Consider the following 20,590-nt stretch of genomic DNA (forward strand, 5'->3'; position numbering starts at 1 on the left):
TCTCCGGGCCTGGACGTAACAAATGTATTTATATACATATTTATTCTTTATCTGCTCTACTACCACCCTGTTCATTCATCTATATCTTTCACAATCGCCTTATTATCCTTTTTTACCTCCTTCATATCTTCCCTAATTTCCTCCTTTTTCTCCTCAATTTATCCTCCTAAATTCTCCTCATTTCTTTTTTCCTCACCATTTCCTCTATATCCCCCATACTTCCATGTCTATCCGTTTTGTCCACCTTATTCGTCATCTTAATACTTATATTCTATGCCCGTATTCACCTATTAATTATCACTCTATGTATCCTACCGCCCTCTTACTTAAGTCCCTATCACTAATATTCCACTATACTCTAGTCTCGTCCAATTCATCTATATCCCCTCTTCCCCCTTCCCTCTTTAATCGCTCATGCACACCCTATACTTCCCTATCTTAGCCCTTAAGGGGATCCTAAACCTTCCTTTTTTATCGACTAAAACGATTATCATTTTGGGCACCGAAATCTTTTTATTGATTACACAGAATAATAAACGTTTCTCCACGATTAAAGTACACACTGAAATAAAAGAGGAACCTCCGGATTGTATGTTAAAAACAATAAAAAATTGAAAAATTACAGTTTTTTTATCGGCTCCTGGCATCAAGTCGTAGCAATACTTGCTTAATATAAAAATTGTGCAGCTTATATGCACAAAATAAGTTAAGTTCCCACTCGAGATTGTATAAAAGAATATAAATGAACTTTTAGAAATGAGTTTAGAAGCGTAGTAAAAATGATTTCGGTGCCCAAAAGTTTCGTGCATATGTGTGTGTGCGAAATCAAGGCACGAGAGTAAAGCAGACCTGTAGATTAGTTGCTCGATATCGCGACAGACGGCGCTATAATCGGTTTGTGTGACAAGGAGAGACAATCATATTATCTTCGTTTCTTTCTCAGAGTAAGGCTGATGGCAGAGAAAAACGTATATGTAAGTTGCATATACGTTTTTCTCTGCCTTACTTTACGTCCATGATTACGACAGACGTAAGCGCTTACGCTTACTTATTAGTTTTATATATATATTGCGACGTCTTTTTATTTTTAATTTTTCGATCCTCCTCGGGTGTTGGAGAGGAGGATGTTAATGGGGAGCGAAAACGCCGTCAAAAACACAAGACGGATAGAGATACTCGCGCTCGGAGGAACTAAGATGGAGGGTGTTCTCGCGCGCGCCGCGGCGAAGCGAAGGCCGTCTCGAAATCTCGAAGATGGGCGCCAGATACGGTCTTCCACGTATCAGTTCGCAAAATCGTCAGAATAACGCGAAGAACGTTAGCCTGTTTCGCCACGGGCCGACCAGCTCACCTAACGGTAGAGGGGCAGGGTCCGTTGAAAAGGATCTAGAATTATTTTATGCGAAGCTGTCGGTGATTACGAAAATTGACGAACACAACGGAATTTAACACACACGAGAAACGAACACTCAAATAAATTACGCGAATTTAATATAAAAGAGAATGTAACAAATTTATTTAAATAAAAGAAATATAATAGAAAGGAATATAAAGTGAAAGAAATAACAAGTTCTAGAAAGAAATAGTAATAATAACATAAATTAGCGAGACTGAATTAACGAAATATAACTGAGTTTAACATAAATGCGAAAATTTGAAATAACGTACAACAGATCGACAGCGATGATAACAATAGCAATACGAAATCGAGATCATAAGACAGCGGAGATATTTATCGTCCTCCAGGCCCGTTTTTATGGCCGGACTTTGCGAAACCGAACGGCGTTTCGAGAGCGTAACGGAAATTTCGACAATCTCCTCGAGGACGCATTTAACAGATCTATTCCCTTTGTTACTCGCTCTTTTAATCGACAGCACTATGTTTGAAATGAGGCTTAATAATTGAGCGATAGTAATCAAGCGATTTGCGAAGACGAAAAATCTCGCTTGCTACGAGCAAGATCGATTCACTCGGAATTCGATAGCCGTCGGACGCCGCTTTGCCTCTTTTCGGCGTAACGCTTTCTATCTACGCGAAACCCTCGAATTTCGACACTTTCTTAATCTATTATGCACCGCGACACACTCCAACGTACGACAAATACCACGCAAATACCACGCAATAAACGCAATTCGTACCAGTATCAAGAGCGACAAGGACAGCACGACATTTGCCACGTCGTCACACGCACACGGTCACACGCTCACATACACGCTAATTACAGACGAAAATTGCCCGGAGATCGATTGCGGAGATGTCTTACGCGGTTTCGACAACTCTTTTCGACAGCACGGATAGCGGACGCATTCCCCGCGATTTACCGCGCACGTGGTCGATATACGAGAGCCGGTCACTACGCGTTTTACGACACCCCGAATCCCGGAGAGAGACGAACGGTTCCTTATCAGCTACGGCCTACGTTACGATCGTCCTTGATGCTTCGGTCGCTTGTCTCCGGTCGCCCGAAATACACGAAAATCGCGAGCTCGGTACAATGCCCGAGCGACAACGAGACACGAAAATGGCGACGGCGACAGAACGGCCGGTCCGCGGACGGAATCGCGTACGTGGCGTACAAAATAGCGATGGGCAACCTCACCGATACTCGCTCCCGTTGACAGGGGATGATCCTCGGTCTCGTCCTCTCGACAACCTCGGCTGCGACACACAAAACGACAACGACAAAATACGTTTCGCAGAACGACTACAAGCTGAGAGCGCCCGCACCAGAGTGAGTCCCTGGATCTCGCGATCCAGGGTCGATAGCGGCGTCAATTCTGCGCGCAGGGGTGCGCGGATTAGCGGCCAATAGCGCCGCGACACGCGAGGTATTACTGCGCCCCGCGACAACGCCGTATCGGGGGCCGTAACGGCCCCGATAATTTAAAATTCCGAATCTCGGTGACCCTGTTATCCGCGGTCTTCCGGATGCTGGTCCTTCGTCCTCCGTCCTTGGAGGGTGGCGCCGATCCGGTCCGGTTACTCCGGCTCAAGACAGCTGTTTCTTGGCTGTTTTCCCTCCGTTATTTGAAGGGGGCGAAATCCACCCGCGACTCTGTTCCTCCGGCGTTGTCGTATCGGCTGTCGTAATGATTCCTCTTGGGCCTCTTCTGGTTTCCCTCCGGCGGGTTGCCCGACGTACAAAAATGATACAAAAAAAATAATCAATACTAGCGCGAAAAAGGATAATGGCTCGTCTCTCCGGAGATTTCGCTACGGCTCTCGCAATCTTTTTCTGGCGCGGCCGCTCGGCTCGCGCCTCGTGAAGATTTCCGGGGCGGATGGACGTAAGCGCTTACGTCTGTCGTAGTCATGGACGTAAAGTAAGGCAGAGAAAAACGTATATGCAACTTATATATACGTTTTTTACCGTAACAAATATGTCCCACTATAAATATGAAAATGATCTGAATCATTATTTAAACTAATAATATAATAATATATACAGGGTGGGGCATTTTAATCGCCCTAGGCGGATATCTGGAAAACTAAGAGAGATACAGAAAAATGTTTCAGACAAAAGTTGTATGGTTTCGAGGGGGCCATAAGAGGGTACCATTTGACCTTGAAGAGTTATTTGAAGATCACATGAAGGTCACCTTCAATTTCTTAAATGGAACACTATATTTTTTATTGCACATTTTTGTAGCAACTAACTTCGAGAGCTTTCCAAAAACTATAATAAAATATTTCTTCATTGAGTACTTTTCGAGTTATGAGGCTTGAAATAATTTCTTAATTTTACATAAACCATAAAATATCTAGTAAAATATTCATTTTTCGATTATCTGACCTTAATACTTTTATGTACAAAATAATAAGAGGAATCAATTGGTGTAAAGAAAAAACAGTTGTTTTTAAGAAAATATATGTAATTTGCAATCAACAATTACATATTTTTGTTAAAAAACCTTTTTTTCTTTACAGCAATTGATTCCTCTTATTATTTTGTACATAAAAGTATTAAGGTAAGATAATGGAAAAATGAATATTTTACTAGATATTTTATGGTTTATGTAAAATTAAGAAATTATTTCAAGCCTCATAAAACACGACATAAATCGGATCATTTTTAATCAAATTAATTATTAAATTTTAATTACATATTTAATTAAAAATGATCCGACTTATGTCGTGTTTGGTGTCATTTTAATCATAAAAGTCTCATTAATCCATTGCAATTATTTTCAAATCGAAAAAATGCGACATACAAATTTTAATTTTTACGATATTTAAATCCCTCAGTTGTTATAGATAAGGAAAGGTCTCCGATTTGAAGCGAGAGCGACAAGGAGTAAGGAGCAGGCGAGATGACGAATCATCAAAGAGTTCCGAAGTCTCTCTCGCAAGGCTCGCTTTTTCTTATCTTCATATATATATATATATATATATATATATATATATATATATATATATATATGTCATCTTACTATGGAAAATAAAATTTTTATATGTCGCATTTCTTCGATTTGAAAATAATTGCAATGAATTAATGAAATTTTTATGATTAAAATGACACCAAACACGACATAAATCGGATCATTTATAATCAAATTAATTATTAAATTTTAATTACATATTTAATTAAAAATGATCCGACTTATGTCGTGTTTGGTGTCATTCTAACCGTAAAAATCTTATTAATCCATTGCAATTATTTTCAAATCGAAAAAATGTTAGATATAAGTGTGAATGGCGGAGTAAGTCGACTTACATACACATACACACACATGCGTGCGCTTGCGATCATCTGATTACGCGTAAAGACTCACAGTCGCGCGATCAGTACGCGAAACAAGAAAACAGCGCTAGAACCGACCTTTATAGCGCGTTGTTACGTGTTCAGAAAACGAGTGGAAAAGAATTACTAATTTTTTTAGTGTATTATAGTGTAGTTCTTATAATAGTGTGTCCATACAATGGGACGGAAATATGATGACAAACATTTGTCTCTGAATCGCCGTCGAGTTTCCTTCAAAAAAGGCTGGATGAAAAGGTTAGTCATATTATCATATATTCACATTTGTTATAAAAAGGATGAGCAAACGAAAGAGAGAATGAATGAATAAATGATTGAGAGAGTGAATGAGTGAATGGCAAAGGAAAACCGTAAAGCGATATATGATTGATCGTTCGCATCGAGCGTCACTGAATATTGAGTATAAGATATCGATAGAGAGAGATACAACTATTTCTTGTTTTTTTCTTCATTTTCAACATTTAGTTTTTCTTAGTTTTCAACATTTGCAATCACAATCAATGCTAACGATCAATATATTGTCATTTGCGGCACTTATATAGATTTTTGATCCTTATTTTTCGACATATTATCTTTTTTGTTTTCCTCATTCTTGTTTATAAATAATTAATAAAATTTAGTAAAATTAATTTTTTATAGTATTTTCAAACTATGTTTATTAAACAAAAAATTAGTCAAAAGGTTTGTTGGACCACGCAATAGGTGTAATGTATGCAAGAATAGACAATTATTTCAAATCATGTGATGAAACATGTAAAATTATTTATTTAATAAGACAAACGCTGCGTTTCGATCCAATTCGGATCCTTTTCAATGCCGAATAACGAAGTTATAAGAATAAACATAAAAATAAAAGTTAAAGAGTAAAAACACAGTATAGTGTACATAAGTTTCGGAAACGCAAAAACACGAGAAAAACGATGTTTACAAAGTCAAGAGGGTCAAAAGCAAATACGCAACATAACGGAAAATTGGAAAATTAATTAAATAAGAGCGCTAAGTATTAACATTCATGATCGAAATATTGCAAAAGAAAAATCTGAATAAAAAATCTTATGTCCGTAATAAACAACAAAGAAGCTGTGAGCAGCGCGTTTCGATCATGAATGTTAATAATGTTTGCGCTCTTATTTAATTAATTTTCCAATTTCTCTGTTATGTTGCGTATTTACTTTCGACCCTCTTCACTTTGTAAACATCGTTTTTCTCGCGCTTTTGCGTTTCTGAAACTTATGTACACTATACTGTGTTTTTACTCTTTTACTTTTATTTTTATGTTTATTCTTATAACTTCGTTATTCGGCATTGAAAAGGATCCGAATTGGATCAAAATGCAGCGTTTGTTTTGTTAAATAAATAATTTCAAATGTTTCATCACATGATTTGATATAATTGTCTATTCTTGCATTACACCTATTGCATGGTCCTTTTGACTAATTTTTTATTTGATTTTATCTAACGGACCTTTTTATCATTTAATTTTTTTATGTTTATTAATATTTTATTAGAATTAAATTATTAAATTATTTTAAATAAATAAACAATAAATATAGTAATTTAAAAAAAATATGAAATACAGGGTGTCCTAGACCACCCGTACACTCCTTTTCTTTCAAAAACTAAGCATTTTAGAGAAAAACGTTTTCGACAAAAGTTGTATGGTTTCGAGGGGGCCATAAGATGGTACCATTGGTTTTATCTTAAAGAGTCATTTGAAGGTCACTTCAATTTTTTTAAATGGAACACCCTATATATTTTTGCACACTCTTGTAGCTTATCTCGAGAGCTTTCCAAAACACTATAATTAAGTACCTTTTCGTTAAGTACTTTTTGAGTTATGAGGCTTGAAATAATTTCTTAATTTTACATAAACTGTAAAATATCTTGTAAAATATTCATTTTTCGATTATCTTACCTTAATACTTTTACGTACAAAATAATGAGAGGAATCAATTGGTGTAAAGAAAACACATAGTTGTTTTGAAGAAGAAATATGTAATTTGCAATTAACAATTCCATATTTTTGTCGAGAACTTGGAAAAGCGACGACAAATAAAAATTGCAAAAACCAGAGAATCTCGAGAAGCACAAGGAAGGCAAAAGAAATTTAAACGAGAGCCAGGAACAGATCGTCATTACGGTCCGCAATCGCAAAAACCGGATCTTCCATCCGATATATTCCAACAACTTCAGCAAAACCATTTAGAAAGATTGTTGGAAAATGCGATGAACTGGCAAAAAATTGAACTCGATACAAGAAAGCAAAGTGAATCACAACTATGGTTATCATTGAGACAAGAAATAATGACGGCATCCAATTTTGGAACCATATGTCGCATGAGGCCGACAACGTCTTGCGCAGCGACAGTAAAAGCCATTTTATATCCTTCCTTCATTGATACCGTAGCCACAAAATATGGTCGCGACAATGAAGAAGTAGCAAGGAAAGAATTGGCCATACAATTAAATAAAGAAATAAAACCTTGTGGATTATTCATTGATACTGAAAATCCATGCTTGGGTGCTTCCCCTGACGGACTTATTGATGAAAATGGTCTGGTGGAAATCAAATGTCCTTTGTCAGCTGAAAATTTAACAGCGGAAAAAGCCATTGAGACATTGCCTTCTTTGAAAGGCATCTTTGATAAGAAAAATCCACATAAAATGAATTAGAATCACCGATATTTTTACCAAGTTCAAGGTCAATTGAACATAACAAAGCGAGAATATTGCATTTTTGCTGTTTGGACGCCAAAAAGCATGAAAATATTGCGCATTGATAAAGACAACATTTTTTGGAGAAATCGAATGCTGCCTTTTTTAACACGTTTCTATAACGAATGCATGCTTCCAGAAATCTTGGACAGTCGTCATAATAGATATATGCCAATAAGAAATCCAAGATATATTATGGAAGCTAAAGAAGAAGCAGCAAAAAAATTATGTCGAACAAGTAGACGAAATGTTACAGAAAGCGAAAATGGCATGGAAGAGAGCAAACGACTCAAACCGAACGTTTCGCCAAAGGAAGTAACAATCACTGATACTGTTACTATTGTTCCGAATAAAGAGCAAGACAATGACTGTATTATAATAAGTCATTCAAGTAGCAAAAGAGATATAACTGAAGACGTTATGATAAAACATAAAAGACTCTTAGATCACACGTTTGCTTCCCTTTCTTCAGTAAAAAATAATGTCTTGCCTATAACAAGTGAATTAAATGATGAATCATTGGATTTATTTTTACGCATCGTAAGAGAAACTTCTTCTTTCGAAACACAAAGTGTGCTATATTTAGAATATCCTCACATAATTGTAGCTAGTCATAGTGACAAAAGCTTACAAATAATTGGAGGAAATTGTAGTAATCACTGGAGATGTATTTTCTTTGACGGCACCAAACTTCGCGTGTACGATAGTTTACCTGGCTGTACATACGATAAATTGGTAGCGAAAGAAAAAAATTACATACGTCTTCGTTATCCGACTGTAAGCTCAAGTGACATAATTTTTGAAAAGGTTGAAACACAACCTGATGGGACGAGTTGTGGAATTTATGCTGCAGCTTTCGCCACAACTATAGTCTTAGGAGGCAATCCTTGCGAGGAAAAATATTCCAAAAATGTTAAATGCATGAGAGAACATTTTTGTACAATTATAGAAAGCAATAAACTGTTGCCTTTTCCGAAGTGATAAGTAATTTATTATTCAAAAATGTGTCCTAATATTCATAAAAGTATATGAGCAAAAAATATTCCTCAATGTTTAGAAATTATAATCGGAGAGACGAAATAAATAAATAATACATTTTGGTTGCGTTATCACGAGAATGGGCGATGGAGGGGCCCTTTCTATATTATAAATATCCAAAATATTGTAACTGTCAAAAAATTTTGTTGCAATATTTTGGAGAAGGTATATTTGGACAGAGGATATATATGTATTTGCATTTATAAATATTTATATTAACATTTATATAAATATAAATTTTAATATATGCTTACATCATAATTACACACACACACACACACACACACATGTACTTATGTCTTAAAAATATATAAACATTCACATGTATAGTAAAGAAGTTTATATTACTGACAATGAGCTCTCGATCATATCGATTATAACGATATACTAACGATGATAAAGATTTATCATTGTATTCAAAAAGTTTGTCATAATGTGCAAAAGAATATCATCAAGAAAAAAATCTCAATGCAAAGATTATCTTTATTAATTAAAATTGGAGAGACGAAAAAAAAATATATGGTTGCGTCTCACAAGAATGGGCAATGGAGGGGCCTACTCTTTATTTACAATATTCAGAATATTGTAAATTGAAAAAATGAATAAATTCATTATTCTGTCGCGATGAGATAAATATATAATGTATTGTAAATGTTTGTAAATTTATATTACAAATATATAAACACGTACATATACAATAATTATATGTATAATATATTTACATATATATATATATATATATATATATAATATATACATTTTATACATATATAAAATATATTATGCATGAATATATAAATCAATAAAAATATATATTGTCTCATTTCAGTATATTGAACGCAATGCAAAAGATTGCATTTTCTATTATGCATGTTTCAAACAATAATGTCGGTAATGGCGGAACTAAAAATGTCGATATTATCGATATTATCGACATTTTTAGTTACGTTTAGATGGGGGCGCTAATCCGTAGGAGTTTGCCCGTCGCTTTAGGATCCCCTTAACCCTTTTCCATCATGTTCTCTGTTTTATTCCCCTTTCCATTTGCATCTGTACAACACCTGTCCATTATTGTATGTCGTTCCTATCCTATTTTTTTTCTTCTATCTAACCTTCACTCTCACCGTTCTTTTTATTCTTCTCAATTCTCTTTAATACTACTTTTCTACCGCTTCCCTCTCACTGACAAGTACTTCTCGCTATTGCATTTACTCTTCTTTATACTACACATCTATTTTCTTCGTAAACTTTGTAATATGATCGCCTCTCTCGACGCTCCGGGTCAACTCGGTTTGTCACTATTTGCGAAAAAGGAGAGAATTAAGCTTACAATCAAGCGAATCAAGTGAGCATACGGAAAATGATTCTTTATTAATGACTATTTACACTATTTACAAGTGGTGTATGTGTGCGCATGCGTGTGTGTGTGTATGTGTGTGTATGAGCGCGATGTATTTCTTATCTCTAGGTGATATGTTATGTACAGACGATCTTATATCTAGCGGTATACGTACGGAAGCAGGACAATGAATGCAAGTGCATGCGAGGCGTGTTTCGCAGGTAAGCGCAGTGGACGGTACATGGAAACAGCGCAACTTAAAACTATAACACAGTGCTGTCAAATAGAGTTGAGACATTACATCAGCTCGAGAAGCCGGAGACACCCGGTTAAGCCAAGAAGCACCTCGGCCCGGGTAGCAGGAAGCGAGTCCGAGAGACACCTTGGTTTCGGGAGATCTGATCGGATGGTTTGATAGGATCGCAGGACGGGATCTGATGCCGGTGTGCCAGTCAGGCTGGCTTATATACCCGGCCGATCGCATTTCAAGGTTCCCCTTCTAGGTGGACCGCTCAAGTAAGACGAGTGTATACGAGAGAGGTAATGAATGACCGAGCGAGCGAAGAAGATAGCATGCGCCAGATAGTGCGAGCGAGCGAGAGAACGAGCGTATGCGTGTGAGAGTGAGAAAGCGAATTTACAAGCGAAACAGTAAGTATGTGAGCGAGATAGCGAGTGTGTGAGCGAGAACGAGTCAAATGAGAGAAAAAGCGAAGAGGCGGGCGAGTGAAAAGAAAGCATGCGTGAAAATGAAATATTAATTCTAAAATTAGTAAAGATGATCTATGCGTCGTTACAACTTTTAGTCGCTTATAATAATATTATTATAATATTATATAACCGCCACGTGCACACTTACACCTACCGGAAATGGAAGTCAAATCTTTTGCAAATAATCGTATTCTTTTTATGATAATCTTTATTCTTAAATATTATTTCATAGGAATACAGCTTTTCGCATTTTATGTTTACTATCGTACCACACTATTACTTTGGAAGCATGGGCTTCATCTTCGACGAATTTTTGAAGTTAATAGAATTGCCGCTGCTTTACATAAATATGAGGATATATTAAGCTGTTTAATGTATTTTTCACACATCATGGCATTGCTCGTTGCGTTTTAATTATGCAGTTCATTTGTAGGACAATGTTTTTCATCTTGATATCTCTTTTTTATTCTAATTTTATTCTAATTTTATTCTAATTTTTGTCATTCGGCTTTAAATTATGTTTGCGTCTCTTTGTTATCAATGGGGTATGACTTTTATTTTATTTATATTAATAGCTTTATATATATTCTCCAGATTTGTTCTCCATTCGTTTATTTTTGTTTATTCAAATTTATTTTATTCGTTTTGTCATCATTGAGAAGTACAGAGGAGCGAGACATTTGATTAATAACATGTTTTTTTACATTTAATATTGTATTAATTATTACACACTAATAATTGCGTCCAAGCTCTAATGGCTCTTTTTTTCATTTTATGATTACTTATTTTTTATTTTTTATAAGAATTGTCATTCTCTAATTTTTCTTTTCTATTTTTAATTTAATATAATAATAATAATACTTTATTTATCTTTTTTCCCATTGTTTATTACAAAGTTATTTACAAAATAAGTTCAATAATCCCGCATGGGATTTAGCTTTTTACATGAAATGAGATCCACTCCAAACCGGACCACTCTTTGTCTTCACTGCGAAATTATACGATCTATTATTGTAATTTCTTATAAATTTTATTTTCTAGAAGTAGACTCCCTTCCCTAGGGGAGGCGGAATCCACGCATGTATTTTGCAAGACGAAGGAAAGTTCACTCTTAGTGAAAGTTAAGATTAGATATAAAATGAACTTCCCTTTATCTTGAAAGTATATGTGTTGATGCAACGGATTGCGCTCCCTCCTTTTAGAAAAGGGGGCGTAACCCCCATTGCATCAACACATCCAAAAAACCATATATATAACCAGAAGACTCCAAAAGATATAATCTAATCCAAATCTATATCTAATTTAAACCAAATATGTTTTAAATTAGAAATAGATTTGGGTTAGATTATTAAGATAAAGGGAAGTTCATGCTATATTTAACGTCCCTGAGAGTGCAGTTTATGCAGATTTATCCAAAATAAGTTCAATGTTCCCGCATGAATTTTTAACTTTTTACACGAAACGAGTGTGTGTGGAAGGTGGCCGTTCAGAGGGCAAAAGTCATTAAAGTGATACAAGAAAGTAATCTAGAGAGGCAGAAAGATTTTAATTTTAATAGAAAAGACAGAAACAGTACTAATAATTTTGGCAACAAAAATAAGAAGGAAAATAATGAGGAAAATAAAAATAAAGAAAGGAAAAATCTGGGGAAAAGATCTAATTTTAATTTTAATAAAAATAAAAATTACAATGGACTAAAGACTAAAAGAATGCTGGTAGTGCGGCAAGACGGGCCACTTTCGAGCGGAGTGTCCCTCCTTAAAGAAGGAAACCTAGGCCTAGTCGAACTAGTTGGGGCAAGATCGACAAACAAAGGAGATACTCCATTAGAATTAAGAAAATATTTATGTAATATAGAGACTAATGTTAAGAATAAGAAAATGTTTCATTTCAAAAGTTTTATTGATAAGCAATTTTGCTCTTGTAGAATTCGGATGTATCTGTGATCAGAAGTGGGTTAGTTAGAATAGTGTAGAAAACTGGTCTGTCAGGAATGTCTTCTCAAAGTAAAATAATGAATTCATTTATTAGCACACTAGAAGATCTTATAACTCTTACTCAATTACATCTGTATTCAATCACGATCGGCGCTCGAATCTGCGACTCGTCTGCAGTGATGCCAGATTCCGGCCTTTCGGTAGCATGGAGGGGATAATACAAAAACATGATTCTCTCTCGCTCTTCTCTGTGAGAAAAGAGCGAGAGAGAATCATGTTTTATCTCCTTCTATTATCCCCTCCATGCATTCTTCTTACTCCCTCCATGCTACCGAAAGGTCGGAATCTGGCATCACTGCTCGTCTGTCGCGCGCTCATACATATAGGAGCTTATTCCCCCATTCCCACTTGCTACCGTTATTTCGAAAATTCTCGCAAATATGTATATACTCTCAGTAGCCTACAATAGGCAACGTTTTTCCCTCGATTATAATTGTAGGATGAAATATCCTATTGGGAAGGGAGTTCCCGTAAAGTTTAGGGTAATAGTCCAATTAGAGTAGGGAAATTTTCAGTCGAACTTTCGGTATTTGTAGTGGACATTTTCGAGGATTGTTAGGACCCGACTTTCTTTCAGCGGTGAAATTGGAAAAAGTTTTTAGACCATTTTTTGGGGAAAGTCTTAAGGAAGTACGTTCGACGTTCACGTGCTCACGATATACAATTATATGAATGAGATTCCGTTATTCGTATATCGACCATGTGCGCGGTAAATGCGAGGAATGCGTTCGCTGTCCGTGCTGTCGTAGAGAGTTGTCTAAACCGCGTAAGACATCCCCGTAATCAATCTTCGTGCGATCTTTGTGTTATAATTAGTGTATGTGAGTTTCACGTTTCGTGAGTTTGCGTGTGTATCTTTCTGTCTTTGTCGCGCCCATTGCTTTGTATTATAAGCGTCTATTTTTTGGTATTTGTCGTGTGTGTGCGTGTGTCGCGGTGCGTAATAGATTACGGCAAATTACGAGACTGTCGAATTTCGAAAGATTCGCGTACATTAAGAGCATTATGTCGAAAAATCTAATAAGAACAACGTAAACGGCGTCCGACGGCTATCGATGATCGATCGCATTGACCGTGCTCATCGCAAACGAGCTCTCTCGTCTTCGCAAGTCAAGTAATTATTCTCGCTAGATTATTAAGCATTCCTTCAACCCATTGCTATCGAATGTCGCCATCGAAAATCAGAGCGAGTAAATTAGGGCGAGATTTTGGCTATTGTATTCACGTTACGTTTTTCAATGCGCCGTTCAGCCTCGCTCTGGCCGTAAAAACAGTATAAGAAATATAAGGAAGGCGACCGCGCTCTCTTAGATTTTCGGTATCGCGTGAATATTCGATCTCTCTGACTTGCACGTTTTGCGAGTTTCGAGATATTATCGCAGGATTACGATCACCGCTGTTGAATTATTATTTGTTAATTCCGTGGAGATTATTTCCATTAATTGTTAATATTTCGTTCACTTTAAATATTCTATATTTTATGTGATTATTATTTTTCTTTATTTTGTTAATTCTTTTTTTTCTTTCTTTGAATAAATTTGTTATAATACGTTTATGTACCATTATAATACGTTCGCGTAAATTATTTGATTGTCGACCTTTCATGAATATTAAATTCTGTCGTGTTTGTCAAATTCTCCATTTTCGTGAAGCCTCGTATAAAATAATTATAACACCCTTTTCCATAGACTCTGCCCCTCTATCGGTAGGTGAGCTAGTCAGCCCGTAGCAAAAAAAGCAACGTTTGTCGCGTTATTTTGTCGTTTCGCGAATTGATACGTGAAAGAGCGTATCTGGCACCCACTTCGAGATTTCGATACGGCCTTCGCTTTGCCGCGGCTCGCACAGAACACTCGCCATCCTTTTCGTTTCTTGTGTTTTTGACGACGTTTCGCTCGCTCTCATCCTCTCCACCACCCGAGAATTTGAAAATAATAATAATATACGTCGCAGTGGAAAAGTCGAATTCTATTAAGCAGACTTCCCGGCGTATTCCTTTAAGGATGTGGGAAGAGGTTGATAAAATTATTGAAGAAATGAGGCATCAGGGAGTGATAGAGGAATCCCAGAGTGCTTGGGTTTCTCCAACAGTTTTGGTTAGAAAGAAAGATGGGATGATTAGATTCTGCGTTGATTATAGGAAACTCAATGCAGTAACGACAAAGGATTCCTATCCAATACTCTGAATTGACGAAATGCTCGATCAGTTATCCGAAAATTCATGGTCCAGTACTTTAGATTTAAAAAGTGGATATTGATAGATAAAGATTAGTCTGGAGAGTAAAGAGAAAACTGCATTTTCAGTTGGAAATGATTTGTGGCAGTTTTTTTACGATCATGCCTTTTAGTCTGTGTAACCTGCCACTTTTGAGAGATTAATGGAAAAGGTATTGCAACAATTGTTGTTTAAAATTTGTTTAGTATATCTAAATGATGTGATTATTTTCAATGGAAGTTTTGAGGCAATGCTAAGCCGTCTTAGGCAAGTCTTCCTACGTTTACGCTCTGCCAATTTGAAATTAAATCCGAAGAAATGCTCTTTCTTCAAAAGAGAAATTAAGTATTTAGGCCAGTGTAGTTTCAGAGAAGGAGATCACTACGGACCCTGAAAAGATTTCTACTGTCAGGGATTGGCCAGTCCCTCGAAACAAAAAATAGGTTCGTAGCTTGTTAGGGTTTTGCTCTTATTACAGGAAATTTGTCGAGGGATCTCTTTAATAGCAAAACCACTCTTCTCCTTACGCTTAAAAAATTTACGCTTAAAAAATTTACGCTTAAAATCATCCCATTGAGTTAAACGGTGATTGCCAGAGCAATTTAAACATTTACTGGCGGTTACATTATTTACACGATTTGAACTTTTATTTTTATTAGCCGTTACGTCTTGCTTTGACTTAGAAAGATCCGTAAGACCTCGAATACGCATAGTCATAAAAATCACGAATTTCTTCGTATGTTGAATAAGTGCTTGATTTACCGCGTTGCAGATTCCACTCGTTACGAGTGTATGGACTAAATTTTTGAGAGATAATATAAACCAGTAAATCATTCCATCTATCAACTGGTCTTCCAATATTAGTTAACGCGGCTAATGACGCGGCAACCGTATCACGCAGATTTTTTAGCTCGACCGCAGATTCGGTTTTCATAATCGGCAATTCTGTAAAAGCGTGAATATAAGCGTGAATAATAGCGCGCTGATTATCATATTTTTCTACAAGTAGATTCTACGCAGCCTTGTAATTCATGTCCGCAATCTGAATGTAATTTATTAACGCGGCATCGCCCGTGATACTGGCTTTTAAATAATGCAGTTTTTGCGTATTTGACAACGATTCTTTCGATCCAACGTGATTCGAATAGTCCGCGAAAGTTCTCTCATTCGACGAAGTTCCCGGAGAATTTCGGTAACGAGATGCGAGGTAATTGTAAAGACATCATATTGGAAGATTCTCGTAATGAGATATCGCTTACCGAAGCAGCATTTTGATTGCCGTGGGAGAGTTTACCAATAAGATCGGCGAGATAATCCACGGTTTCATGGTAGGCATCCTCAGCGTCATAAAACTCCTTCGCGGTAAAGTGTCCGACGGTACGTTGCTCCTCGGTCATAGTCACCTGAAGAAGCCGGACGTGTAGCCGTTGGCATTTTATCCCATAATACCTCTAAGTGATCCAATCGATTTTTCGCCTTGTATTGGGTCATATTTGCCTTGCCAATTTTTTTGAAGTTGGCGAGCATTCACTTCATCGAAGCAATTATAGCTGCTTGCTCGATAAGGAGATCCTGCAGATCGTCAGCCATGATCACAAGTGAGAGGACAATTCAAGTCCTTTTTAATGCACAGACGCTGAGTGTAATTAACATGCGAACATGCGCGGCGAGCTGCCGTTGCAAGGATGTGTTTGAGAAACACGGAAAAACTACACTTAAGCTGTACACAACACTTGAATATACGTGTGTGCTGCGGATTACGCAGAGCGCACAGAGCAGATATATGTGCTGAAAAGCACGACGAACTTAAGACCGCACTAAAGAGCGCAAGAAAAGTATGTAAAGCGCGACGCTGTAGATTATGCAGGGCGCTATAGGCAATATGCTAAGGAGCACTATGCTGTTAATATTTAATACGCGGATTACGCGAACTGCACTGACATTAATACGGAATCTTAATAATGCACTCACGAAATACGATGAGAATGATGAATCAGTATCACTCAGCTGACGGCTCGAACGGTATTGCAAGGCACGAAATATTTTCGCGACAACTGGAATGTACCGATATAGTTATATCGCGCACCTCTTTTACTTGATAGTTTTTATGAGTTCGCTTATCCTCTCCTTAATGTTCTCACTCGCACTCTAGGCACTTCAAATAAGTTCGTCTCTCTCTCACTGATTCGGTTCGAAGGACCATTTAATGTAGCCGCGCCTTCGATTTACACGACTACATTAAAGATATTTATTTTTTTTGCCGGTGAGAAAGGTAGACGAAATAAAAAGAGTTCGGACCGAGAATTAAAATATTTTATTAAAGAAAACAACTCGATTATTACCACCCGAGCGCGTTTAGAACTTCAACTCGCGAATCAAGTAATATTTTTACGGACCAAGGTGAACGCGTGTGTTCCATGTGACTTCTGATCGTATAGTGAGTCTTTTTGAGAACAAGGAATAAGACTCCCGGTAGAATTATCCAAGTAAGGCATCGATCCAGATCATTCGATTATTTCGACTATCGTAGATCGACACCGATACCCTGTTTGTCTCAATTTAGGTATTGACTTTTTGATGTAGAACCTGAAGAAATCAAATCAAATAATCAGCCTTTATCCGCAAAAATAACGTTCCGTTCGAGAATATTCGAGAAAGCTCTCTCTCCGAAATATAATTGCTTTAAAATATGATACAAACTTTCTCGAACAATATCCATCCAAAAATAAATATACATGTAATATCAATATACATGTAATAAATGTATCTATATATAATAAATATCCATTGAATGTTAGTAGTGATATAAGGCGAGTTCTAATCCAGGTCCTCTCAGGAGGGGAGGTGAGGCGCGAGGGGATCTCAGCGGCGCGGGGGAAAGACGTCACGCGGGATAGAGGGGATTTCGGTGGCGCGGGGGCTGCGGGGCGGGGGACGCTTGTTTCGATTGAAGCTTGATGCTTGTTTGATTGTTGGATGTTTTATCGCAAGTATAAACAATTGTATGGTAATTATGCATAAAAGGGGCCTCTCCGATTTGCTTTATTTTTAAATATGTTAGGGGAGATCTTCCCGAGTAATTTCGTATGGTAAAACTGCTGTTTAGGAGACCCAGCCCGAATGACCTTGACCTTGACATATGTTGTCAAGGTCACTGTCCTGAGTAACGTGCAGGAGGTTTTATCCGTCGCTCGTTGCTTATTAAAAAGTTATTAACAAAAGAAGTTTTATAAATGGAACTTAATTTTCGGACACCATGTACAATAACAGACCTCTTGTCGCGTTGAAAGTTATAAACGTGAATAAACATAAAGAAAAACGCAAAAAAAAGGCAAATTAAAGGTAAATAAAAAAAAGGTAAACAATTTAAATTTATATAGAATTTAATACAATTTAATACAATTAAAAAAAATCACAAATGTATGTGTACACACACACACGCGCGCGGGGGGTGCAAGGGGGCCTTCGGCCCCCCCTCCCGCAACCACCCCGCCGGTAGGCAAGGTGGACCTCGCTTTACAACTTACAGCATATATCCATTGTGATTGAACTCTTCGCAATGCGTCCCCTACTGGCGGGGTGGTTGCGGGAGGGGGGCCGAAGGCCCCTCTTGCACCCCCCGCGTGTGTGTGTGTGTGTGTGTGTGTGTTGATTTCCACTCAAGAAGTACAGATTTAACGTACATGGTATTCGAAAATTAAGTTCCATTTATAAAACTTCTTTTGTTAATAACTTTTTAATAAACAACGAACGACGGCTAAAATCTCCTGCATGTTACTCATGACAGTGACCTTGACAACATATGTCAAGGTCAAGGTCATTCGGGCTGGCTCCCCTAAACAGCAGTTTTACCTTTCGTATATATATATAAGGGTCGGACTCAAATAGTTTTGGAGATATAGGCTGAAAAAGGATAAAAATAATAAATACAAAAATAATTTTAATAGAATATATGTATTTGTAAACTTTGCTTTGTCTTGCAAAGTACATGCAGGGATACTGCATGTTCTGCTCCCCCTACGGGGGGGTTCCACTTTCGGAAGATATAACCTAACCTAACCCGTGTCTGAAGTATGGAATATACCTGGCTTCGCATAGAAAGTTACAAACTTATATAAGCCATATGAACCATGTAAAGCGAAATGTCATATATCAAGATATTTCCTACACTTCAGACACAGGTTGGATTAGGTTATATCTTCCGAACCTCCATTCTGGTGGGAGATCGCCTGAAGTACCTAGGTCTCCTATTGGATGGCAGGTGGAGATTTGGGCACCATTTCGGTGCCCTAGCCCCCAAGGTGGAAAGGGTGTCGACCGCACTGGGCCGGCTCTTGCCTAACCTTGGGGGCCCGGATGGCCGTGTCCGCCGCTTATATGTGAGTACCATCAATGCGGTGGCCCTATACGGGTCACCCGTCTGGGCGGCGGACCTCGCAGTCATGCGGTACGCGAAGGACAAACTTCGTCGGGTGCAGCGTGGCATGGCTGCGAGAGTCACAAGGGCCTACCGCACGGTATCTCACGCGGCGGGCACAGTCCTTGCGGGGTGGCCGCCCCTGGAGTTCCTCGCGACGATGTACGATGAGAGATATCAGCTAGAGCGAGAACTCCGGGGCGAGGCAAGGCAGCCTCTGTCACCGAGGACGAAGAAGGCCATCCGGCTCCACGCTCGACGGTCGATGGTGGAGAGGTGGGACGCCCACTTCTCCGACCCGCGGACAGCGGGCCGAAAGACCGTCGAGGCCATCCGGCCCTGTCTAGGCGAATGGCTGGACAGAGCTCAGGGGGAGGTCACCTTCCGGCTGACACAGGTGCTCACCGGGCATGGTTGCTTCGGTGAGTACCTGTGTCGGATACGCCGGGAGGAAACCACACGGTGCCACCACTGCGAGGAACGAAGAGACACGGCGCAGCATACACTCGCCGAGTGCCTGGCATGGGAAGAGCTGCACCGTGGTCTCGTTAGTGTCGTTGGACACGACCTCTCGCTGCCAGTCCTTGTGACGAAGATGATCGGCAGCGAGGAGGCCTGGAAGGCAGCCGTCTCCTTTTGCGAGGCTGTTATGCTCGCAAAGGAGACGGTTGAGAGAATCCACCGCCAAGAGGCGGCGGCGGAGGAGGCCGCGGCCGCAATGGCAGCGGTAGCAGCGGCTCCGGCAGCTCCCGTAGGGAGCGATAGCGAAAGCGAGGAGGAGGAGGAGGAGAGTTTTGATGGGGATGCGGGAGCACTCCCTCCGCAAAGAGTATTAAGAAGAAGGGGAGGCAGGAGGGGGGCACACCCCCTCCCAAGAGGGGGGAGGTAAGCGAAGAAGGGACAAGTCCCTCAGTGCAAACCTCCCCACAGCTATATATCCCCCCCTCTCCCCCTATATGGGGGAAGAACGGGATGGCGAGGAGGCGAGGGTACCCTAAACCCTCCCTCCTCACGGCCGCAGAGTCGCGGTCGCGAGATAAGAGAGGGGGAGCCTAGGCTCCCCCTCACATGCTGACACAGCCGAAGAGGAGCTAGGGGAGGGTGCGCGAGACCCTTCCCCTACGGAAACTGCGGCATCGCTGGATAAGCGGTCCCGCGATTCCCTCTGGACCCAGTCGCCGCGGGCGGGGGCCCAAAGCGACCAAGCGGGTCCACGAGGAAGGTGGGCGGATGGTGTAGCCCCGTCCGCCCACACAGTTAGGAAGGAGGGGAGGGCAACATTCCGACGCCCTCCCCGGGAAGGCGACCGGCGACACACTCAAGATTGCCGGGTCCCAAGCGCGGAGGGGAAATCCAGCCGAGGATTCCGAAGTCTTGCAATTGCCAGTTCCGAGTCCT

At 39.1% G+C, this 20,590-nt stretch overlaps 1 protein-coding gene across 5 annotated transcripts in view; it reads right to left on the reverse strand.

Moving 5' to 3' along the window:
- LOC145974574 (dynein axonemal heavy chain 6-like) overlaps window positions 1-20,590 on the reverse strand; it is a 424,968-nt gene that overhangs the window by 123,947 nt on the left and 280,431 nt on the right. The window contains exon 9 of one of the 5 annotated variants that reach the window (XM_083104485.1): window positions 9,774-9,811. The exons of the other annotated variants lie outside the window; for them this stretch is intronic. Within the exon in view, the coding sequence (XP_082960611.1) occupies window positions 9,809-9,811 (3 nt within the window). The 3' untranslated portion in view covers window positions 9,774-9,808. Of the gene's footprint in view, window positions 1-9,773; window positions 9,812-20,590 lie in introns of those variants that run through there. 5 annotated transcript variants of the gene reach the window in all.

Source organism: Camponotus vicinus, unplaced genomic scaffold, assembly GCF_025532165.1.
Source record: "Camponotus vicinus isolate PSW18456_S1 unplaced genomic scaffold, iyCamVici1.0 SCAF_7, whole genome shotgun sequence".
Classification (NCBI taxonomy): domain Eukaryota; kingdom Metazoa; phylum Arthropoda; class Insecta; order Hymenoptera; family Formicidae; genus Camponotus; species Camponotus vicinus.